The sequence below is a fragment of the Thermobia domestica genome, chromosome 18 (genome assembly GCF_964235325.1).
Source record: "Thermobia domestica chromosome 18, izTheDome1.hap1.1, whole genome shotgun sequence".
In the NCBI taxonomy this organism is placed as follows: domain Eukaryota; kingdom Metazoa; phylum Arthropoda; class Insecta; order Zygentoma; family Lepismatidae; genus Thermobia; species Thermobia domestica.
In genome coordinates, this window is record NC_137471.1 from 140,395,494 (window position 1) to 140,422,216 (window position 26,723).

At 37.6% G+C, this 26,723-nt stretch overlaps 1 protein-coding gene across 1 annotated transcript; it reads left to right on the forward strand.

The window, feature by feature from the left end:
- The first annotated feature begins 2,131 nt into the window (after positions 1–2,131).
- LOC145675699 (transmembrane protein 170A) lies at positions 2,132–26,723 on the forward strand. Its single transcript, XM_081746310.1, has 4 exons — positions 2,132–2,296; positions 8,704–8,875; positions 11,202–11,307; positions 20,086–26,723. The coding sequence occupies exons 2-4, from the start codon at positions 8,806–8,808 to the stop codon at positions 20,279–20,281; spliced, it is 372 nt and encodes a 123-aa protein (XP_081602436.1). The 5' UTR covers positions 2,132–2,296; positions 8,704–8,805; the 3' UTR covers positions 20,282–26,723.

The window sequence follows — 26,723 nt, forward strand, 5'->3', positions numbered from 1 at the left end:
ATTAAAACGCAATTCCTGTAGCTTTCTTAACTCCACGGGAAGACAAATATCCAATACATACTCACGCAACGGCAAATATCATATGGCACTTTTTTTTTTTTTTTTTTGTATGAACCAGTAACACATACAAAACCTTTACCAGAGTGTCCACATTCTTGTAAATAAGTGAAAGCCAGTGATAGGTCAGGGAAGTAAAATGTGTCAGGTGAAGTCAGGGAAATGGCAGATTGGTCAGGGAAAGTCAGGGAAAAATCGATTTAGGTCCGATGTTCAATTACTGAATTTATGAAATAGGGTTGACTTCTTTACTGTTACTGGATGCAAAATGTAGTGTTCTCTGATATAGTTGTTGAAACTAATTTTCTGCGAAAAACACATATCTAACTGCATCCTAGCATATTTGCTCAAAAGAGTAGACGCTGTTCTAGAAGAATTGCATGGTGCCAAGAGGATATCTGAACAAGTGGCTGAGAACGCGAAGAAATATTATCTCCAGCTCACAGTAAAAGCTCAGAATGAAGAATTTAAAGAACACTCAAATGAATTCATAACCAATGATAGAGATTGTATTGGACTTGATGAGTTTTTTACTTAGTCTTAGGAAATGGGAAGAACTTCGTTGACTTATGGTCAGTTATGAAATTGTGTTTTATCTTCTTTCACGAAAACGCATTTTTTGAAAATGGTTTCACAATAAATAAAATTCTCGTTATTGACAACTTACAAGAAGAATCTCTGGTGGCTCAACGGATCATATATGATTCTGTGATGAGAATAGGTGGATCATCAGGATTAATAATTACAAGAGGTATGATAAATTCAGTGAGAAGTTCAATGAGACAGTACCATGTGTATCTGGAAAAGAAAAGAGAAATAAATGCTGGAGACGAGAAGAGGAGAGAGAAACGGAAGATTCAGCAACAACTAAAGGAGCTGGAGGAAGAAGAAAAGAAAATTAAACTGCGGAGACAACAAGAAGGATATTCATATCAATGAGAAGAAAACTATGCGAGAAAGGATGAAAACAAATTTCTAAATGTGTTGCACTTAACACCTGTCCCAGCAAAAGTGTGTGTGTCTGTGTGTATTTTTTAATAATCAGTAAAATCATGTATGAACTGTTTATTACTATAGGCAATATTATAATGCTGTGTAATTGGTATTATAATGTGTAAGCATATAATGTGTATTTTTTCATATCTTAAGTACTCTGTATACTGCACACTTCCGTTTGTAACTTTACATTTTGTGTAATATGTAGGCCTAATCAATATCGGCCTAATGCATATGTTTGTAAATTTACATTCCTTTGGAAAGAAATTGAAAAAAAGAAAGAAACAGAAGCGGAAGAGAACAAGGCCAACTATGGGGAGTGTAGAGGCTTGAGTTTCCTTCTTTTTTTCTATATTTTTAAGTTATTCAGGGGTCAGGGAAATCTGGAACTTTCGTCATGGAAAGTCAGGGAAAAGTCAGAGATCCTTTCTCAAAATTGTGTGGACACCCTGTTTACATTTCCAAATGAAATTATATAAATTAGGGCATCTCTTCAAAAAAGTGGGGGGGCAACTGCCCCCTCTTGGCCCCCCTAATCGCCGCCCATTTGACTGGGTCATGTTTAATGTAGAGAATTTCTGGTCAATTGTTACCTCTTATTGTTAATATGTACAGTACCTTACAAGGAGTAAACGGGACAAATACTACGTTTTCCCATCTACTGACGGGGCGGCCGGGACACACCCCTAAAACGAGACTGTCAGATCAAAACGCGACGAATGGTGGCCCTATGTAGAAATCCTCTGCAGGTGGAAATTAGTATCTTATACAGTTGTCTTTGATATGCACTCATTCATTTTGATCATTTTAATAGTTCAATACTGGTAACATTACACCGCTAAATATGAGATACTGGTTTCAAACTCGAGAGAAACTCCTTCGATACTGGAATTTAATATCCGATTCCGACTCATTTTAACCGTAAAATGCTATCTTTATGACAGTATGTTCTTAATAAGTACCTTTATTTCGTCCATAAAATTTAAGTTGTTTCGGTTTGGTATTTTCAATTAGCACCGAAATTTCCACACTGAGATTTCTATGTGCCATTTTTTGCATCTAGACAGAATCAGCTTTAGCTACATTGGTGAGGGAAGACACCTTCTGCTAGTAAATATTGGGGTTAAAGATCTTAGATGTAAACGTAGATAAGAGAATTTATGAATATTTTTAGTGCATGAAGTGTTACATGATTATATAATGATTTTCTTATCAGGGATGTCGGAAAACAAGCAATAATCAGGTATGATTGTAGACCAATAAAAAATATACTTGACACTTGAGAACTAATTACAGTAGATCATAAAATTTGCAATTGTTCCGCGTTCAACTGAGTTTCTTACATATGATCAGCCCGTAATTGTGACTTACGTTGTGTCGGTATGTTATATTGTAAGATATTTAATAGATTACGCTATTAATGTAAGTGAAATGCGTAGGCTTGGAAATGTGCGTGTTATCCTATCGTAAGGAAGTAGACATAAGTAATATTTTACGGTGCTGGTGTGGCTTATTCTTGCATAAATAAAGATCCCTTATCTTTGTATTATATGTATTATTGGTACTTTATCATGTAAGAGTGGGTGACATGCCATGTTGGTAACCAGCAAGTGCCAAGTCACCCCCTTCTTCCGGGCACATACACAGGAATTCGTGAAGGTCCAAATTCAATAGGAGGTTGAATTATTTTTTTGAAAACATTACTCCTAAAATTAGACTAAATTTGCAGAGAAGTCGAGATTTTGGAAGTTCCTGTTCACGTTGCATAGACCCGTGCGCCCCACTATAATACAAGAAACTGATAATTACACGTAACACAATGAAACGGAATCTCCACGCATGTAAAAATTTTGACACTAACGTTAGAAACGAGTCTTCTTTGATACGCATGTCCACCTTCGTTAACGCGCCTCATTCCTATAATCGCATTGTGTTGGCCACTCATCTTTGCCCTACCCTGACTGGATTAGATGGAACACTAATTTGTAGCGATTTCCCTATACAAATTGACTCTGTGGTCACCGTAAAAGCAAAGCACTTAAAAAGTCTGCGTTGCTAAAGAATATATAAGCGAGTTGTAGGCTGGATTGTATAGGGATTAACTTTCACAGAAGCGGTCTAAACTTATTTTATCCTAACCCAGTTTACTGTATTCTACGGCATTAGTGCTGTATTGCCGGACCAATTTGAAAATCGAAAGAAGTACGAAAATGTACTGCATTCGGTTATATTTGGTTGCCTTACATTAACTTACACAGTAGGCGTGCAGTATTACCATACGGATTCTATAAGTAGTAGGAGTACGAACGGATCTGTTGGGGGTTAATTGGGGATTAATTGGGTTCTGTTCTCCACATGAAATTTGAAAATTAAAGACTTGTCTAAATTTTTCTGTACATTTTACGATCTATGGATCCGTACAGTAAAACAAGCGTACCTCTCCGCAAAATAGTCCATCCACTTCCACATACAGTGCCGCTTACAACATCGAAAAACAACAAATACAACCACTTTCTTAACTTTTACTATACCCAGTCAACTTTAACTCACTCATTCTTTCTCACAAACTTAAATTATCCAATTGACCCGGTAAATTTCCTAAAATTGGACCGGTGATACAGCACTTGACCTGTATCCTACTCTACCGTACCGTATCCTACTTTACGCTAATCTAACCCTTCCGTGTTCGATTCCCGGTCTTAGAGCACAAATAATAATAATAATTTCAAAATCATTCACTTCCAGAGATCATCCCCGTCTTTTAGCCTCAAAGGGGGAAGGTTCTAGAACACAATCCCCCCCATATAGGTTAGTACCTAGGTTCCCTTTCTGTACCAAAGTTTAATATTTAATTAGATAGTATTGCCGAGTGAGCATCGGCGAGTGAACGCGGGTGAGAGCCCCGCAGGGCACTTTGTTTTCGGTCTTTATTACCATTAAATGGGAAGGGGATCCTGTGTTCTAGAACCTTGCCCCTAAAGGGCATAAATATGGGACGTTAAACTAAAAATATGAATTATAAAAATCCTAATCTAACCCTACCATATCATACTATACTCTACGTCAACCTAATTTTACTTTACTCTACCTTACTTTTTCCTAACCTAACCCTACGTTAACCTAACATTTCGTCACTCTACCCTGCTCTACTCTAATATGACCCTACTCTGCTTTAACCTAATCTAACTCTATCTTATGTTAAGTTAAACTTCCTTTTCTCTGCTCTACTGCAAGATAGGTATAGTTTTGGATTTTGGGGGCCAGTACTAAGTTAACCTAAACTAACGTAACGTAACTGAATCTAACCTAACCTAATCTAAATCAACAAAAAGTCCAGAAAATATATCAAGAAAAAGAAATTTTAATTAAAAAATTCTGACTCTCCAACTCCAAAAATATGTCGTAACTTAACCGACTAAGCGGTTAGCGTACGCACCTTTGGTGTGTGAGACCCGTGTTCGATTCCCAGCAGGAGCTCATCTTCGGATTCCACGTTAATCAGTAGGTCCTGTCTCATATAGCCTCGTTACTGAAGGGGACGTTAAACCCAAAAATCAAGTCAATCATTAAGTAAACCTGTCATACCTTACTGTACTCTACTACGCTAGCCTTACCTTACTTTACTGCATTCTAGTGCACCCTAACCTAACCCTACTTTGCCGTATTCTACGCTACACTTCTCCAATCTAAACTACGAAATGCTGCGTTACTGTATCCTCGACTGTAGTCTGCTATTCTGATCTCCTCTACACTATTTTACTCTTCATTATTCTGGACCGCGGTGGCTTAGTTGTGTTCACCTCTAGTGCATGGGGTCCTTGGTTCGATCCCAGCTCGCACCAGGTGAGCCTTATGCTGGACAAACACCGTGTGCGTGGATTTTCTCGGGGTTCTTTCCCTTCCTCACTTTCTTCATTTCACCATTTCATTCATTTCTCGGTTAAAAGGGAGCTACCGTAGCCCCGTATTTTAAAACTTTTTTGGCTTTAAAATGTAGATTTCCATTAGCTGTGTCCAATGGCTCAACTTTTGATTTCTGGAACTGACCGCTTCGAAGTCAAATTAGGAGTCAAAAATAAAAAGTAGGACCATTTGGACAATGCGAACCAGTGACCGATTGGGACGAAATGGGTATCATTTGATTTATATTTACATGTACATTAATAACTGATATTTTATTTTCCCGAAAATTCTATTTTGACTCCAAAAATTAACGAAAATTCAGGATTTTGAGCACAGTGACCGACTTGAACAAAATGGGGTCATCCGATTCGTATTTACACTTACACGAATAATTGGTATGCCACTTCCCGGAACATTTAATTTTGACCCGGAAGTCCAAGATACAAAATTGCAGATTTTCCTGAATTTTCGGGTCAAAATAGAATTTTCGGGAAAGTGGAATATTAGTTATTCATGTACGTGTAAATACGAATCGAATGACACTCATATCGGCCCAATCGGTCTCAGGTCCGAATTGCCTAAGCAGTTCCTTTTTTTTTTTTTTTTTTTTTTTTTTTCCTCCAATTTGACCCTGAAGTGGTTGGTTCCAGAAATCAAAAGTGGTACCATTGGACACAACGTATTGAAATCTATATTTTAAACCCAAAAAGTTGAAAAATACGGGGCATGGTAGCTCCCTTTTAGCTCATTTCTCATCATCACCGTTTCCTTTAGCCTATCCGACAGAATCATGGGACATAAGACGTAAAGATTTCATTTCATTTTTTTCATTATCCTTCACTACTCTACTCCAACACATGCTGTGGTTAGATACTACACAAACATATGTTAATTTTCTTACTTTACTCTGGGTTACTTATGTTTATTAATTCTATTCTACGCTATGTTAATCTTCCTTATTCTACTCTGCTCTATTGTACGATCTTACATATTTGCTTAAAAAAAAGGAAAAAAGCACATTTATAGTCATTTATCCCCCCCCCCCAAAAAAAAGGAATTTTCAACTCTTAATAACTGTTTAATATTGCTCAACTAGTCGTAATCTGCATGCCTTGGAGCACATAAGTATGCATCAGTATATATCGTTATTACACTTAATGGACGTTTTATCTTTAATTTACAACGTTGATACTGGTATCAACGAAATCGACTTCTGGTGCTTGGGGTCCCGGGTTCGATCCCAGCCCCCGCCAAGTGAACTTTGTGGTGGACAAACACTGTGTGCGTGGGTTTTCTCGGGGTTCTCCCATTTCCTCCCACTTTCTTCATTCCACCATTTCATTCATTACTCATCATCACCGTCTCCTTTAGGCTAACCGGCATAACCGTGGGACGTAAAACTCAATGATTTCATTTCATTTTTCTAAGTTGCGGGGCTGAATTTGGATTTAAACGGCATCGGAGGTGTTAGTGTTCATCTCAGCGACCCCCAAAACTATGGATTTGACACTAATATGGGTCATTTTCGATCATTTTCATATATATATTTCCCCCCTCCCCTAAGTTACACCTTGAAATCGAAATTATATAAACCATCCCAGGCCCGAATCTCATCTATGTTGAAAATTTGATCGAGATCTGGCGGGTAGTTCAAGAATTATTAAGTCACAAAAATAGTCAATTTCATTTTTATGTATATAGATCACTCCTTCACGTAATGTACACGTCATGTTGCTACTTGTGTGCGTTAACGAGACTGTAACTTTTCTGTCAATTCTTTTCAACCATCATCAATGCTTCCTGAATGCACTGAGGCCACTCTCCCATTTATTTATCAGAAGCTCAACCAATCATGACAATGCATTCTACCAGACTTCCGCGTGATTATTTTCAAGTTTGTTCTCTCTTACTTTTCGACATATCTCGAAAGCAGATTACAAGACGTTTACATTACCATTCCTGATTCAATCGTGTATAAGGTACCTGTCCCACAACTCTCTTTCTCAGTAACCGTGGGACGTTAAACTTAAAGATTTCATTTCATTTCATTTCTCTTTCTCAGCTTCTTACATACAGTACCTGTTTTTCATTGTTACTAACATTTTTACAAATCTGGAAATACTGGAAAAGTCAGGGAAAACGAAATGATGTGAAAAAGTTAGAAAAAATGCTGTTTAAACGGGAAATTAGGGAAAATTTGGCTTAGGATTTATTTATTTTTTTTTTTTTTAAATTTGGTGTTTGTTGAAATAAGCCGATAATTCAAATTTGTGTGTTCAATGAACCAAACTGAGAACGAAACATGCTCTCTGTGTGCAGCGACACAAACAGTGTTGGCGTTTTCTTTCAGGACTCTTTTTGGTGCGAGCGGTTCCGGGTTCGATTCCCGGTGGGGACTCTCGGTCGAGAAAGTGTAACAGCTTTTTCAGGCCAGCCATCTTAAGTGAGGTTTTTCCTGACTTTCCATCATTCACTCCAGGGAAATGCCGGGATGGTACTTAACATAATGGTTCCTTCCCTTTCATCGGATAGTGTGACGTGACGGTCTAAATCGTCGTAGATACCGGCAGCCATTAGAAATCTGATTCCTAATTCTTTCAGGACTCCTTTCTTCATGGGGGCACAGTGGATCAGTAGTAGAGAACTTATCTCTGGTGCCTGGGGTCCATAATTCGATCCTCGACCAAGTAAGTTTGTAATGGAGAACATCGTCTCCGTGAGTTTATTCGGAGTTCTCCCAGTTTCTTATTTCACCAGTTCTTCCATCATCATTCACTTGCTTTAAGCATCGTCTCCCTTAGGCTGAAGAACATACACATGGAACATTAAACTGAAAGCTTTCATTTCACTCGTTTTCTTTTTTCAGAGCCGAAGTTTTAATTAGTGGTGGTCACATAAACCGGTTTTCTGGTTTCGGTTTCCTTCAAAACCGGTTCGGTTTTTCACCGGATCCGATTTCGGTTTTCTTCAAAACCGGTTCCGGTTTTTTCCAAAATTTGTTCTATTTCTGACCAGAATAGTGTTTCGTTGTTCTCCAGGAACCGATTCCGTTTCCACAGAAATGTTTTATGTGTTTTCCAAAAGTTTTCACCGAAACAGTTTCGGTGAAAACCGAACGAGTTTTGAAGAAAACGGTTTCTGTGAAAAACCGAACCGTTTTTTGGAGAAAACCGAAACTGATTTCGGTGAAAAAACAAACCGGTTTTGAAGAAAACCGAAATGTCGTTTTTTCTAGAAACCGGTTTTGCCCATCCCTAGTTTCAATATATCACGAAATTAAGGTACTTATCTTCTAATATTTGCTTAGATAACGTAAGGTTTCTTAGTGGTAGAGTCTGATAGCATCTTACCAAAAATTGAGAGAAGCTAAAGTGAAACCAGCAAGAGAGGGTCTCTGACAGCTCTCAGTGACGTTGCCACTACTCACGTGTTAAGGTTTTTTTCGGTGCATCTATAACGGCAGTTTAATTAATGATGTAAGACAGAGTGACTGTGATAGGTAACACTAGTACCAAAGTAGGGATTGCATTGTCCCTCCACATGTGTTAAGAAACTTTAGAGACCACCTCTTGTTGCCCTGCTATAAATTAAAGGATTTACTAAAATTAACTTTTTATTTTGCATTTTCAGGTATAAATTTATATTCATCTAAAATATCTAATCGTGACCACAAGTTTTGTCCTTATGTGGTTATTTAGGGTTTATGTAAAATGTAAGTTGCAGATTTTAAGTTGTGTCTCTTTTCAGAAAATTACCTAGTTGTGAGTAACCAAGAAGAAGATGTGGCGCATCATGTAGTCCAAGATCGGTGCAGATTGTGTTATTTGCACCTGTGTTACCAATGTCAGAATGTCAGAGTTAGATTCTGTGGTTAACGTCTTTTGGCTATCACCTAGTGACCCACTTAATACTTTTGCTGGTAAGAAGTTTCAGTGTAAAAATTCATAACAGCATTTTATTGGGTTTATTTAACGCATTCTGTTTTCCATATTGTATTATCATGTCATAGTGAGTTGTAGTTAATACAGCCTTTCATTTGAACGTTCTAACTTTCGAAAGTATTCTGTGTTTTTAGTTTATGTTAAATTTTATAGAATTCTAGGTGGTACGTAGGAAGTTGTCTAATACAAAATTAGCAATGTGGCTTCCTTTACTAATTTTGATCAAGACTTCTGTTTCTTGATACTCTAAGAAGTCAAGAGTACTACTTACGCTGAGTGCTCCTGAATTGCAACCACCTGTTTAATATTTTGTTACTTCATCTTTTGCTTAGAGGACGACCTGAACACGGCGTGGCATGCATTCTGGTAGTTGCTGATATGTTTCCACGGTGTCTGACACCATGTATTCCTTATGGCATCCCACAATGAGCCCACAGAAGTAGGTGCAGGAGTCATAGTGCGAAGAGCTCGTTCCATAACATCCCATGAATGTTCTATAAGATTGAGATCCGGTGAGTTAGGGAGCTAATTCATATACTGCAGCTCCGTGGAACGTTTTTTAAGCTAAGCAAGTACAGTCCTGGCTTGGTGGCATCGTGAATTGTCATTCTGGAAAATGCCGTCTTCGTGTAGATAGAAGTGTACATTGTAGGGTGTACGTGATCCTCTAAGACATGCAGGTACCCAACGGATGTCTCAACAGTCCTAGTTCATACCAATAAAAGCATCCCCAAACCAGATAGCCACCCGCACCTGCCTGTAAAGTACATACCATCACGAGGGGCCCATAGCTTCGTGCTGTTGGCGCCACACATGCACACGCCTGTTCGAGAGGAGTAGCACAAACTGTGATTTATCGAACCACCACACCTTTTTTCCAATCCTCTACGGTGGAATTAGCGTGTTCCTGTGCCTAAGCGCGACGAAGTCGGCGATTACGAGTCGTAAGGAGTGAGTGACGAGTGGGTCGTCTGCTGTGGAACTCCATGCGTGCTAATGTACGCTGTGCAGTTGCGTGGGATATGATTATTGTGCATCCACCGTTGTATTGGTTACGTAATTCCTGGACACTGATAGTTTGTTTGGCTGTCACAAGCTGTTTGACGCTACGCTCACACCACGTTTTGAACTTTCGCATGTTCCTGCAGTTGCGTTTCCTGGACTGTTACCTCATTTTCTTCTCACTCCTTGTACACCTTCACTGCACAGGGACGGGTGCATCCGACAAGTAGTGCTGTCTGGATTATTGACTCACCTAGTGCTTGGATACCCACATTCATGCCCTATTGGAATGCAGACAAATCCTGCCTACGTCCTATTATAACAGTGTACTGTCTGCAAACATGTAGCCTCGAGTGTGTTCTTTCTCTGCAATACTACCAGTCTGGTTGGTCGTGTAATTAGCTTGACTGCTGGCCATAGTTTCTTGGGTGGAGGGGTGGTAGCAATTCAGTGAGCACTTAGTGTAGTGTAAAGCGAAAATTCACGCATTTTAAATCAAATTATTAAAAGCGCAACTGGATCACTTACTACGTTGATTGTGTCTGTATGAGTTTTCCTGAGTGTTTCCGACTACTTATTCTATAGCCTTGTTCACCAGTGACTCAGATAATGATCAAGTTACTTTATAAATACATTGTGCATTTTTTTAAAAAAATAAACTGGTTGTTATATAGAAACATTCTTATATTGTGCGACGTAAGAATGTTTTCATTATTTCAGCGGCTGTATACAACGTGCTAACGTTAAATGTCAAAGTAGTTGATGGCTTCATAGCAAATAATTTCTTGATCTGGTTCATGTTAGTTTTGCTTTACTTTAGTAACTTCACAAAAGAAATAAAAGTGTCTGAACAAAGCAAGTTTTTATTAAAAATCTATATTAGCTGTATTCACTTCATACTCCCTCTTAAAAATTGTGCAAGGTGTGAAAATATACTTCCCCTGGTATTCGTAATATACATATATATACAGTGGCGGATCCAGGATATGATCAAGGGATTGGCTAAACCATAATTTGCCGTTTCATCCAGTGTAAAGCGGAATTGAAACCCATTTTATCCAGTGTAAACCTGAGCGTCAAGGAGGGGCTATAGCCCCGTAGCACCCCCTTGGATCCGCCCTTGTATATATATATATATATATATATATATATATTGTTAAAGGACAGTATAAACTATGTGTATCATTTTCCTCTTATTTTGCCTTGTATTTGTAATCTATAAATGGATTAATAAATACGTATGATACGTTAAAAAGCTTGTGGCTTGTAAGTTGTTTGCTAATATTTATGTTCATTTTCCAGAGATGTGGTATCACATGTTCCTTTGGGCGCTTTTTTCTTCTATCTTCGTTCATGTCACCGCTGCTGCCATTGCCTTTGCAACTCTCAGGAAACACAAGCTAGGAAAGTAAGTGAAAGTTTGATCAGGTATTTGATTTAAAACGGTTTTGGATGAAAAAAAATCGGTTGCAGTGTTGTTATTATTGTCTATTCACTGAAATAGCTGTAGTTATGTTGAGATAATATAAAGTACTAGAGATGCCGTTCCCTATGTCACAGTGTTGATTCGAGCGTGCTATCGATTGTAGCGTTCGATTCGAGATATCCTCTCCCAAGATGACGTATTCCGCAAGTTTCACTCAGCTGTACCTTTTAGAAAATACTACACTTACTAATGGTATACATATGGTGGGCTATTTATGTACCCCTCTATCATATATTGTATTGCTTCTCATGCTTTGAGCGCTCTGCGCTCGTGGTATTTAACTAAGCTTAATCCCTCCAATGGTGCAGATGCAAGCGAAGTAGAAGTTAAGAAAATCTGTGGAAGGTAAACTTGGAAAAAGTGCCTAAAAATCACCGTAGATTTTTAACAATACCAATACGACACTAAATCCGAAATTATTATTTTTAAAGGTAAATCGTAGCGCTTGTGATTTTTAAATAACAAATTCCACCAAAACAAAAAATAATTATATACTATAAATATAATTATTTATTTATACGAAATATAAATTTTCAATTTGGTTGAACTGTCTGGTAAAGTGAACGTGAACCTATTTACAAATATACTTTTTTTAAAAATACAATTTCAATAAATAACGTGCGACTTGTGTGAGAGATATGCCTATTGTTCCTTTTAACAGTGAGTGAGGATTATTTTATGTACAGTATGCGGCAAAACAAACAGTACTGAAATCACATTGTTGACATTTATTTATTTGTTGTAAAACATAACGAAACATAAGAAAGATTGTCAAATGGATGTCAATTAAATGTTACTCAACACATACTGTAAATTTACAAGGAATTATTCGTGTAGATATGTGTCGCACATATTCTTCATAGAGGTCCTGTAGATCGATGAACATGTTAGTGAACACAGTTTGCTGGAATGACAAAGCAAATGACCGAATCTTTTCTCTTAGCTTCGGTATAGTGGTAGGAAGTTATCTGTTCGGAAAATTGCTTCCTTCAGCATACCTCGTATGTAGGCATCTGGACTCATGAGGTGAGGGGAGTGGGAAGGATATTGAAAATCCGTTCCACAGGAAATCAAGCGATTTCCAAACTCTTGTGAGCAGAAGGGTAAGTGACTCACTTGTAGTGTGGGCAATAGCTCCGTCTTGCTGCATCCATTGTTGTTATAACGACAGATTTTTCGTGCGGTAAAAGCCGCACAAATCATGCAAGACAGGGTCAATAATCAACTCTCGATTGATGTGGCGATCAAAGTACACATGGCTTTTCATCACTGAACCATATGTTACTGATGAAATCTTCATCTTCATATGCTATAGCCAACACTCCAGAGCAATACAGTAGACGTTCATGCTAATCTCCTGCAGTTAAGATGCTGCTCCACACCGTATGAGCGGAAATATTGCTCGACAATATTGTCGAGGCATATGTGCTCGACAATAAGTACCTCCTCCTCTGTTGTGAGTAACATTATCTTCGCACCAACTGCACACTGCGCTAGTCCACACACAACTGAGCACACATGTGGCACTCACAGCTCATACCACATAGCATCTGCGCGCCGCCCGTACGCGAATTTCAGTACTGTTGGTTTGCCGCATACTGTAGTAATTACCATCATTAGTAATTTTTAACATAGACAAAGTAGGCCTAATCCCTCCACAACCAAACAATTGCCTTGCCAAGGTGTAAAAATACTTGTACATTACATAATTTTGGCAAAATTTCCTACAAATCATGAACATATAGTTCAATAAATAAGCAAACTTAATAATAGATTGACAATTCTCTAGGTAGTAGTATTTACGAGCCTTTCGACATTGTAAATACAGTGCATATGCCTCCAATCCAATGTTATTACAAGTACACAACCACATTATATTATTGACCATATTATATTAGGGCAAAAGAAGAAAGAAAATGACTTGCCTTTGACATATTATGAAATTCCAAAGAACATTGATTTTTTTCGTCGTACAATTTTTCCTAAGAACACAGACAATCAACAATAAAACAGACATAAATTACTATGGAGCCTTACGTGAAAAACACCTCTTTATCCTCTTCCAATATGGCGGATCGATTCGATATATTTGAGCTCGATACCATCAAAGATCTCGCATCAGGGTTTCTCTAGTCCTTTATATTAACTCAATGTTTAGTTATTAATACTGAAATAGAAGTCTATGCAGAGCAGTTCTAGGAGAGGAGAAAGCGCTAGTGACCATCTTCTTTTAAAAAAAAACTGACATTACATCCTATACAACTTTCCTTAAGTGTTTGATGTGTTTATGATCAGTTCTTTTATGAACTCATGTCTTTTAGTGTGATGAATCTTCATTACGATTCTATTGTCAGTTCAGTTATTCATGCATTAAATAATCTTTCTTCGTATTTTTAATATATTCTATTTTGTATATACAAGGGTACGTCATAAGTCTTGCAATATTCTGCTACACAACATACCTGTATTATAGTACAATGAAAGCAGGTTTATATTAAAGTATAGTCGCTCTGGGAGTTGCTTCATTCCATGTCGATACCACGTGTTGCTCTGACAGGCAAAGAAGTCAGTCACTGCTTTTTCCACCGCCTGCTGATTAGCGAAGCATCGTGATTTGAGGACCGTAAGTGTGCCATGGACCAAAACAGGCAATAATCCGAAGGGACAAGTGCAGTACTATATGCCGAGTGTGGCATCAGTTCGATGGCATTAAGTTCCTGAATTTTTTGTTGCGTTTTCGAGCCAAGTATGGTTTTGCATTAGCCTGTTGCAGCAAGGCGCGCTTTCGGTTCATCAATGCAGAATATTTGTAATGCAGTGCAGCATACGTCCGCTCCAACTGTTCGGAATTTATGATGCGACTGATAGAAACGAAGTGAATAGTACCACCATATTTTTTCGTAGTACCACCATACCCAGAGCATGATTTTATGCTCCAAACTGCGCTTGCTCAACCACTGTTTGTTCACATTCGGATTTCAGAGAAACACTCACTTTCGTCATATGTGACAATCCGTTCCAGAAAATGCACATCACGCAAATTTTGCAGCAGTTGTCAACAAGCGTCCATTCTCCTCTCGGCCTGAGCTGGTGTCAACTCAAATAGCACATGCGGCAGACCCTGATGATTTTCCCGAGTTCGTGAAGGTGACGCACTACTGTAGATTGAGTTGATTTGACAATTGCCGTATGCTTCTGGAAGATTGTACTCAATAGCGTATCGTACGACCTCAGAATCTGTTACCCTGGCGCGTCTGGACCTTGGCTAAGCTTTGACAGTTTTAGAACCTGCAGGAAATTTCTGGAACCAACGAATAGCTACGCTGTGGCTCACTACAACTTCTCCTTTCGCGTGACAAATGTTGCATCCACATAATTATGTCGAAGTTCGAACTCACATAGCAACAATTCAGCTCATCGTCACTACCATTAAAAACTGACGGAGTGGCGGCCTCTGTGTTAAATAGTACGCTTGTTTTGGGCCAGTTTCATCATGTATTCACGATCAATCACGACATACACTCACTCCTGGTCTTTGGGTTGTGGAAATATTACTTACGACTCATTAATATATTTATATATTGGTTGTCGAAGTAATGAAAGTATTTGGAAAATGCAGCTTATTTGATTAATACGACGAGGGATTACCGTTACTGTGCAGATCAAGTTAGATCTATTGGGGAATGTAGGCATGTAAGTCATGAATTATTTCGAGGGGCACAGTATTGTGCAGTAAGGTCTCGTCAGTTTTCGTAGCGCGGCGTATCAAACGTAAAATTAAGAATTTGGGGATTTAGAACATTTGTCCATCCTAGGATTTTGTAAACTACAATCTTTAGAGCAGAGGTAATGGGTTCGTCACCTGGGTTGTTTAACAAATGAAATTGAATGCTTTTTTCTTATATTAGAAATATAACATATTTCAGTTTCACGTCCTCACGATTAGGCTAAAGGAGACGATGATTGAAGCAAGTGAATGATGATGGAAGAATTGGCGGAATGAGAAAGGGGAGAAAGTAGGAGAACCACGAGAAAACCCACGGTCACGATATTGTCCACAACAAAGTTACTTGACCAGGATCGAACCAGAGACCTCACACACCAGAGGTAAGCGCTCTACCACTGGGTCACCGTGCATCTGTTTTTTCATTAGAAACAGTCATTGTAAGAGGGTCATGTAAGAGGGTGAAAGAGTGTAACAGAAAGAAATCTTGGCATTGTATCAGCGCCTTCACAGTTTTTCAACGCTTTTCACGTGAAAGCTGAGCAAATCCAGATTCATTAGTTTTTTACTTTACTTTACTTAATTTCATGTATACTATCACCTCCATTTAGTAGGTATATTATCGTAATACCCTGTATATATGCATAACAGTGTATAATTGTAGAAAAGAAATAAAAACCTAGAATTGAAAAATTAAATTATGAAGAGTAATAAGGAGGTAATGACGTTAATGAAAGATAATACAGAATTAGAAGTACGTAGGAAGATAAATCGTAAAAGAGAATTAAAAAGGAAATCAAAATAGCATATCGTCGCTGTGTCTCGAGGAACCGCTATGTGACATTTTTGTCGAAAATAAGTTATGTCGTGCAAATTAACCAGGGAGCGTCCCTTATAATGTCATCGGTTAATATTCAATTGTTTCGCCATAACAAGGAAAAACTATAGATTGAAATTAAAGGCTTCTGGTTCTCTTCACGTACGTATTGATTAATGTATACAAATCCTCTATGTGCTTATAAAGGCGCAAAAGGTGCTACGTAAACACAAAAATAGTAGTATAATACTGTTGAAGTAAGCACAACAATGTCCAGTGCATAATATACGCAGGACTAATTTTATTATATTTTTTCAAGTGTTTCCGTGTGTATTTGGCAAAATTTTAAGAGTTCGGAATGTTTTTTGCTTCTCCTGAAAAGTTGTGGTTTTAACACAGCGATTTTTCGAGGCGCAGCGACGATATGGCATGTACTGAAGTGGGATATTATTATTATTGTTAAGTATTGTGCCTTTTGGCAGGTCCTGGGACTAATGAGGATTTGTTTCTCCTTCTTAATTTTCAGTTTGTTTCTGGAAGTTGTTTCTGGAAATGTTTCTTCCATGTGTCTCGATTTTCAGCTTCGTCTTTTAACTCCCAATATTTTCTTCTATTTTTCAAATCATCGATAATTTGTGTTGTTCTTCTTCCTATTCCTCGCTTTCCTTCCATCTTTCCTTCTATGGCGGTATGAAGTTTCTTCGCAAGATGTGTCCAATCTAATTGGCCTTTCTACGAAGGATTGTGGCTAGAAGCGTCCTTTTCTCTCCTATCCATTTTAAAATATCTTTGTTTGTTACTCTTTTCGTCCATTTTATCTCTCCAGCTTCTTCCTCCAACACCACATTTCGAAGCCTCTAAATATTACTTCTGTAACTTCCGTAATGTCCAACTCTCTGAACCATCCCCGCCAAGTGAACTTTGTGGTGGACAAACGCCGTGTGCATGGGTTTTCTCGGGGTTCTCCCGTTTCCTCCCACTTTCTTCATTCCACCATTTTCATTCATTTCTCATCTTCACCGTCTTCTTTAGCCTAACCGGCATAATCGTGGAACGTAAAACTCAAAGATTTCATTTCATTACATTTTCTCTGAACCATAAAGTCCAATGCTCCATATATAGCACTTGGCCAATATTTTCCTGAGTTCAATATTAAGGCTGGTAATTAAGACTGACCTTTCCTTGACGAATGCTTCTTTGGCTATGGCAATTCTCGACCTGATCTCTTTGGTGCAGTAAGCATCTTTTTTCAAAATATTTCCCACATATTAGAAACGATCGACCTCTTCAAGTACTTCTTTGTTCTACTCTGACCTGTAAGGGTGCATTTCCACGGGATATTCTCATGACGTTCGATTTTTCGATGTTGATTTATATTCCATATAGTTTCCCAGTGTCAACTATTTTGTCAATCATCTCCTGTAGTCTTTCTTCGGTTCTACCTATAATAACCATATCATCTGCATACCTGATCTTGTTAGAGAATGTTAAGAACATGGGCCAGCCAGTTTGCGCATAAGACGGTCATGTAAGCATATTCCTATCTCTTGCTGAGGGATATAGAAAAGTCTTGGGGAAGATTTTGAGAATCTTTACGTGGAAGGCATGGTAGTAGTGATGGTGGAAATGAAATGAAATCTGTAGTAGTACGTCTCATGGTTATGCTCTGTAGACTAGAGGAAACGAATAGTCGATGAAATTGTGTGATAAAGAATTGACGGAATGAGAATGTGAAAACGATGAAACTAACGGCACCATAAATTCACGTAGCGTGAGATTGAACCAAACTATAGATGGCCATTTTGCACTGGGCTCGAGCTTACTTGCGAACTTCTTTCCACTGGGCTCACGCTCACCACTCTCGATTGAGATCGCGCTCACTCGGGCTCATTTTGGACTCGCGCTCACTCGAGCTCGCACTCAGTTATTGAGCCCAAGCCCGGTTGAGCGCAAGTACCGAGTTAGGACACCTATGAACCTAACACCTGTCGCACCAGAAGTGAGTGCTCTACCAGTGAGCCACCGCGCTAGTTATGTGCTTTCGAACAAGTAAGTGGGGAGTGAAAGCACAATTAGAATTTCATTAAATTTTGATGCGGATTGAAAATGAAGTTAATTAAAAGTTTGTCAACGTAGAGCTTCCACTCATGTGTTTTGACGACACTCTAATGGCCAAGCCTGATAATAGGTGCATTTGCTTGCTGCCTCTCTTCAGTTTTGTTTTCATCCTACTTTGCATGCTATCTGATCAAACGTTTAGTGTATCTTTCTCAGAGTTGTATGAGAATAATTTGTTATTTTCTGATAAGGAATTTGTTTTCTATACGCACTTCGGGATTTCTTCGTGCAATCATGTATTTTTTCATGTAAAACTTTCTATACTTGTTAATTTTATATATACGAGGCACGTTTCGAAAGTAACCTCCGATTGGTAACTGTGCGTGAAGTAGTGGTGGCACGCGGTAGGTCAGTTTGCATCCAGCAGTGGTAGAGTGAAGGTTGTCTGATTACTAGTTCCACTTTTGTAGCGTCTCAAAATGTGTGCTGCAATAGAAAACCCCACCGAGTGCGAGGTGCGAGCTGTTATACGTTTTCTTACGACAAGACCATATTCGGCAGCAGCTGTTCATCGGGAACTTTGTGTCGTGTATGGAGCAAGTGTGATGAGTGAAGGAATTGTTCGTGAATGGGTTCGTTCATTTATAAGTAAGACGAACGAACATTCATAACAAACAAAAGGACTGGCACGCCCTGTTCATCGGGAACTTTGTGTCGTGTATGGAGCAAGTGTGATGAGTGAAGGAATTGTTCGTGAATGGGTTCGTTCATTTATAAGTAAGACGAACGAACATTCATAACAAACAAAAGGACTGGCACGCCATCAGTAGTCACTGATGAACTCGTTCAGAAAATTGATGCAAAAGTTCGTGAAAATCGACATGATTATAATCTCTTCATGCATGTGAAGAAGTGACTTGGATCTCAGGGCTTTGATGATGAGGAGGAACTGAAAGATGCGGTCACAGGATGGCGTAAGGCACAAGCGGGATATTTTTATGCTGATAAAATTTCTAAGCTAGTGCAGAGATAGGATAAGTGCTTGAATGTTTATGGAAACTATGTTGAAAAATAGAGCAAAGGAGTAGTTTTACATGTATATAATAAATTGAATGGGTGAGTTGAAAAAGGGACATATTCCAAAAAACCTCAACTTTCAAACATGGGTGGAAATATGATCACATTCCAGAAATATCTTCGATTTTTCACACATACGTTCCCGTAGACTTCAGTAAAGAGGACGTAAAATTAATGAATGTTTTCCTTGTTCTTCTCAAGCGGTGTAGGTACATATAAAATGAATATAACAATCCCGGTTTAGCTTGCCTATTTTCTGGAATGTGTACCTTTTTCAACTCACTCGTTCAATTATTCTTACGAGTATACTTCTTTTTTTAACCAATGGGAGGTTACTTTCCGAACGGCCGTCGTATATAACGAGAAATGGAAAAGTTTGAGAATAAACTTGAAATGAAATTTTGAGTTTTACGTCCCACGGTTATGCCGGTTAGGCTAAAGGAGACGGTGATGATGAGTAATGAATGAAATGGTGGAATGAAGAAAGTGGAAGGAAACGGGAGAACCCCGAGAAAACTCACGCACACGGTGTTTGTCCCCACAAAGTTCACTTGGCGGGAGCAGGGTTTGAACCCGAGAGAACCTGAGGTAGCACCAGAGGTGAACGCTCTACCACTGAGCCACCGCGGCCACATTAGAGAATAAACTTGAATTGGAAAGTAATGTATAAAATTGAATTGAAAATTGTGCGGCCCATTCTCGACTCTGGCACAGGGGTGCCCAGACGGGGGAGGGAGAATAGCATGATCGAAAGTGTGTCAATTTTAAGAAGGGGTCACGAGGAAATTAGTTGAAGCTAGTGAGAAAGTGTAAGGATTGTATGGAAAGAGGCTGATTGTAGTTTATACAAGATTAATACTATTTAAGGACTGGAATGAGAGTGTTTTAGAGGTTTTAAGTAAGTTCGAAAACAAGTACACATCTGTTGAATTTATGGAGTGTATGTCATTGACTAAGGCAACTGGAATGACCTTTTATAACTTATTCTAGTGTGAAGTCTTATATATTGTTTCCTACATTTCAGGTTTTTTCCTGTGCTGATTCTTGTTATGGGAGTGGTAGCACCAATAACTTCTGGAGTAGTGAGTAGTGCTGCTGTGGCCTTCGTTTACCGTGCTTCCAATTTTCAATTGGCTCCACTTTATGCTTTGGTATGGGGTGTTGGACAGACAGTGCTATCCGCTTGTATTAGCTTCACCAGGATTTTGGCTACTTTATAACGCCACGCCTGCTGTATCAACAGACAATTATTAATTGACGTGTTATCCACTTCAGTATTCAGTCGGCGAAGCAGATTTAACCGTAATTGCTCGGAGAAACGTCATTGTATGACGTAGTGATAGTGATATTATGAACGAGAAAGATCTTGCTGAGATCGTTAATTTTAATTTTAGTACATGTTTTATTAGATTTTTTAATTTGTTGTAACTCAAAACTTTTTTAAATGGAAGATTGACATTGGTACAGGCCGCTGCTAAGAATGTAAGATGATGAATGTTGCACAATTATTTTAAATGTCTTTTCTGTTGTGATTTACCGCCCTCTTGTCGCTAATGAAACGAGGTTAAAAATTTTTTGCTGTTCTTAGAAATAATTTTTGCTGGGAAGTTTTGGGATAGCAATTAAAACTGTTATATCCGATATTGGGTTGATAGTTTTGTTAGACCAGTAAATACTTTTAATCAGAAAAAAAAGAGAACATTTTGTTAGATCAGCTACTCCTCGAAATATATCGTCCACCTCGAGTGAAATTCTTGATATTACATACATGTAGGCTTTCAATCACCATTATTATTATTATTATTATTATAAAATAGATTTGATTTGATTTTTAGTGTCGCCTAGTTCAGCAGCGAGGCCATATGAGACGTGAACATACAGCTTAACATGGAATCCGAACCACATGAACTCTCGCGGGGAATCGAACCCGGGTCTCCCACGCCAAAAGCGCGTGCGCTAACCGCTTAGCTATAAGGGATTTTACGTATGCAATTTATTTTCCATGAAAAATTATTTAGAAGTTGATTCTAGTTTTGTAGAAAAAAAAAATGCAGTATGTAGAACTCAAGTGATTTTTTTTTTTAGCATCAAAACGTGCACCATGATTTATTGTGATTCCCTTTCAAAACAAACATGTATCGTTGTATCGTTTGCGATGAATGATGATTAATATTGAAACTCTTCTACAATCAGTGCCAGCTGACATTGTTGAAAGGCCAAGGCATTAGACATGCAGACCAAATTGATGTCGCGAATTAGAATCACGTTCAGGACAGGTGTTATATAACAGGGTTCCTACTAATCTTGAGAAATCTATTTCCCTGACTTCCCTCTGACCTTCCCTGACCTTTGGCAGGAAATTCCCTTACTTTCATGACACGTGTCGGATGACGTTGACATATAAATAAGGAATAAATAACGGTGAATATTTATATATGAGAACATTTATTCTATAAAGACAAATAATAATCAATTGCTCATACGTTCATTCCACTTACCCCCATAAAAATCTGAGTAACGTTCCATACTGTGATCATTAATGATTGGCTAAGCTGAAATTGGTATACAATTAATGTTAGAAAAAATATATTTTATAAAATTTCCCTGACTTTCCTTGAATTCCAGTCTTTCTCCCTGAGTTTCCCTGACTTCTCTGACCAGTAGGAACCCTGTATAATGTTCTTCACGGGCGTCTCTGCGGAGGGGGCAGGGGGTGCGTCCCCCTCGAAAAAAATATGTAAAAGAGGAAATGGATAAAGATGAAAGCATTTACATGGAGGAAGTAAAGAAATAGGAGGAGCACATGAATGTTATATGTATTAAGTAGTATAGTACTATTACATTGTGAATATACTTATATGAACACAAAGAGTGAAAAGTGATTGACTCTTGACCGGGACTCGAACCCGGGACCTCCGACATACCGTGCCGATGCGTTAATCACTACGCGCCACCCAGTCCGCTTCCCAGAACAGCCATTCACTCTTGAAGAAGGTGTTCATTACTTGGATCTCGTGGGTTGTACCACAAACCACCGCTGTAAACAATATGAAACTGTATTTTTCCAAAGAATAACTATATCTGCCAACATTAAAATATTGTTGCACTTCTGTAGTCGTTAATTGAGCTTGTCAGAGTCCTTAGCTTGACCTTGTACTCTAGACAGTTGTGCACTGTAGATGATAGTCTGCATTTTTTTATTTCTTATCGAGGTTGAGAAATACTTTTATGACGTCCTTAAAAAAAAATGTGCTTATATAGGCATACTAAGTTTTATTCTATAGTAATAAGAGTTTCTTAGCGATTTTATATGAAGAATTCTGTTTTTATTTTCTTATATCTTTTTATTTATTTATTTTTACGGATTTGTTACATCTTGTCAGCTCCTTCGTGGCTAAGCAGTTAACGTACGCGTCTTTGGCGTGGGAGACCCGGGTTCGATTCCCGGCGGGAGCTCATGTGGTTCGGTTTTCACACTACTCAGTAGGTCCCGTCTTATATAGCCTCGCTACTGAAAGGGACGTTAAACTCAAAATCAACTCAACTCGTTACATCTTTTCCCTGAGTTTTATATACTGAGTGTGTTCGAAGATGAGTACAATAAATCCTGTAAATAATATCACGCGTTTCAGTGGGGTAAATTACATTACAATTATATTTCTAATTCATTTTGTTGTACTGTGTATTTAGGAGTATGTTATGGGCTTTGAAAAAGAAATCAATTCTGACTCAAATCGTTTAATTATGTAAATACAAATGATGTAAATATTGTAGTCCAGTTTTTTTGATGATAGTAAAACCACGAATTTTGGTTTTAAAGTATATTTATCGACCAAATGTTCTGTGCCATAATTTAGTTACAAATGTGTAAATAGCGAAGTATTTGTGGTATTTTTACAGTGACGAATATTACTGTTTTTTATCAAGTGAGAAACCTACTTTGACTTGATGGCGATAATAATAAATATTTGGGAATCATACGGTTTCTTTGTGACTGCTAAGTAGACAAAAGTGTTTGATTTACAAATAAATTTTGAAGGAAATTCCTTGTGGGACCATAAAATGGTTGTGGTATAAAGTGGTTCTGTTATACCTCATCGCTATGTCTTATATTGAGAGCGGGGCATTATCATTTGTCTGCAGGCTTTAAACAGTGGTGCTGCGTATACTTTTTATTATCATACTATACGAGAACGTTGTTCGCAAAGTTAAGTGTTTCCGTGAGGACATTTTGTGTAATTTTACAGCGTAAGTATTATAACTTTAGACATGTGTTGTAAGGCTGTAATAACCTGATAATCAGTTTGTGTGTACTCTAATCAGTATAGTGTAGTGCAGGGAACGGCATAATGTGTATATACTGTATTTGTAAATTAATATGTAAGTTTGTTTGCATGTGTGAATGTGTGTGTGTGTGTGTGCGCACGTATGCGGGAGGCAAGTGGAAAAACTTGAAGATTTGTATCTTGCCTTTTTCTTGATGAGTTACGATGCAGGATGTTTCTAGAGGAACATTAAATATTTTGTTATATGTGGTATCAATTATACTGAATAATAGGTTTGGCGATAAGGTTGTACGAAATTGATTCATAAAAATGTTTCGGGCTATAATCAGAGACGTATCTTGTAAGCCTCAATATTTTATGGATAACTGTACTGTTTCAGTAGATGGCTTCTGTCTTTGTCAACAGTAGTGAAGAAACTTTCGTTGCATTTACATCTTATCTTGTAGTATCAATTTATAAGGTTGTCGAAGAAGCTTACTATTATTATAGTGTAAATAATAAATAGTGAAGTGAATTATATTTTGTATCAACTGCCTCAAAAAAAAAAAAAAAAAAAAAAAATTAAAAGAATGTACCATATAAATTCTTCTGTGCGCACAGTACTGTTGGATGAGTTTAGTGTTGAAGGGAATAATTCTTTCAAAAAATGTACTGTCAGTGTGGGTAACTATGAGACAGATTTTAAAACTTTTCCACGTTACTCAGCTTACATTGGTTTTGAAAGCAGTTAACCTAGGCAGCAGTTTATGGTGCCAATAGAGTAACAATTTATTGCCAAGAAACTTCCTGTCATCTCGTAAGTTAATAAGTAAATGTCAAATTTGTGCTGTCTCATAATTTCCCTCCAAAGGGTAATTATGAGACACCTGGTGTCCCCAGCTTTCTGCATGTGATATTGAGGTATGAAGGAGTCCAATTGTGAGACAAAGAAGTTTTTGTAATTTGTGTTTATTACATAAAGATCTACAAATATTTTTCTGAGTTACAAGAAAATAACTAAGAAAGACAGTGGAAATAGCTACTGATGTTATTCTAACATTTTTGTGAGTTGACTATAATAGGCGTATAGGCTATAGATAGTTTCAGGTTACAAAACAGGCTTGTGAAACAAATTTAGACCAAGTTCTAGGCTGTTCACTAAAAAGCAGCTTAGTATGCTTCTATTTCCTTATGTTTTAATATCATATATTGATATGCAGCCTAAGCTGTTTTCAATAAAATAATGTAGGTGTAAATTATTGATGATTTAGCAGCTTATCTGGAATAAATAAAATAAAAACGTTAATCTAGCATGCGTCTCATAATTACCGGTACCCTCCATATAAGCAAAATGAAATACAACAAAAATGTATAACTGAAACAAACGCGCAAGGCACAAATTCAACTTAACCTGTAACTGCTGACCTACCAGGCTTCCACCAACATCCATTGGTTTCACAATAGTGATATTACTCCATGAGTAGATATAAAAGTTAATGATAGAATTTCAAATTTCAAAACTCTCTTGTGTGTTTTAAATGAGTTTTTGAAAAAAAAAAATTGGTACATCCAAACTTTTGTAAACTGAAACTTAAAAATATAAACAGAGCATTGTGAAGGATGTTACTAGATGTCTGTATTCTTAATTTGTATTTATCCTACAGTGGTTGAAGATCAGTGAGTGGTATCTCATAATTATCCACACTGAGCCTATAGTTTCGGATTTTTATCTTTTTAATAGACCCAAATTTAATCCTTTACAAGGTGATAAACTTTTTTTTTTTATGCATTACGGAAGTTTTTTTTCAACACTTTTGATAAAGGTGAAAGTCATCTATTGAAACAGTGCGATTATTTATAAAATATCGACACTTATAAGGTAAGTCTGATTATAATTCAATTATGATCTCTGTAAGCAAGGTTATGGACTGATTTGACCTTGACGTCACAGCATTCACCATGCTCAAGTTAACGCTTTTCAGTAGAGGATTGTGCATTCCAGATGATAGCGAAACTATTCAGAATTGTTGACTAGTTGGAGGTTGAAATTAAACTTTTTCACAGTTTAAATATGTCAATGACTCAGATTATGTTTAATTGAGTATCATCCAGATTTAATATGTATTAAATGAAATTTTAGATCCAGAATTCATAAAAGTGCTCGGTATGTGGTTCATCTTATAGCAAATAATTACAAACAATAATTTCTTTATTATTATTATTATTATTATTATTATTATTATTATTAGTATGAAATTCAAAACGCGAAATACTAAGAAGGGTAATAATGTCTTACAATTTAAAATGAACATATGTTAGGAGAAATAACAGAGCATTTTTTACAAAAATTAAACTGTTTTAACTTTATGACAAGGGTTCTAGGTGCAAATCTTGATTTTATTATTGTGTATTTTCAGTGTATTTTTGTTATAATCTTTTACACAATGAACCAATCTTTTGTTAAAATATGACAATAAATGACCAAGATTTTTTGCATGCCAGATATGCAATTTTAAGAAAGGTTGACTCATTCTTTTAAACGGTAGTTAAATAAGACTTTAATTTGCAAAGTTCTGTTAATAGTATATTATGAAATTGACTGTTTTATAAATTTTTGTTTTATATATCATTTGGAACCTTATAATTTTAATATATTAACTTTCTGAGAAAGGCCTTAATCTGCTCTAATAGTCATTCTACAGGCTTTGTCCAGAAAATAACGAGACTGGCCGCAGCGCGGCGCTACAGTCGTCAGTAGCACGCTTCCGCGGGAGAGGGTGATTGTGGTGGGGGGTCCAAGCTAAACAACGCACTGGGTGGCAGTCGCATCCGAGCTCTGACGTAGTGAGGATCACGCGTGGCGCAAAAACTGTTTTCAAGTTTTTTGTCACGGCAGAGAACATGCAAAATGGGGCACATTCGTTGGAGCAGCGCTGCGCGATGAAATTTTGCTCTGGACGCACTTCAACTACTGGTTTGGACAAAAACGTGACCAAAGTGACAAATCTCCTGGACTCCAACCATCGTTCGCTCCATGTCTTCAACGGTCTCCGTTCGTTCTTGAACTCATTGAACCACTGAAAAACTTCGGCCTTTGACAAGGCGTTGCCTTTGTAAGCCTCCTTGATAAAGACAAACGTTTCGAAAGTGGTTTTGCGTAGATGGAAGCAAAATTTGGACCTACCACCACAATACCCCCCCACTTCGGGGGGGAGGGGAGCATGCTACTGGCGACTGGAGTGCCACGTGGCGGCCAGTCATTACTTTCTGGACAAACTCTGTATATGATAAATTTTCTGGTCTGTTTAAAATGAGTATATAATGGTTTTAACATAGTGCTGTATTTTTGTCTATGAGCTGTTCCATATCACTTAAAATAAAGTTATTATTATTTTCA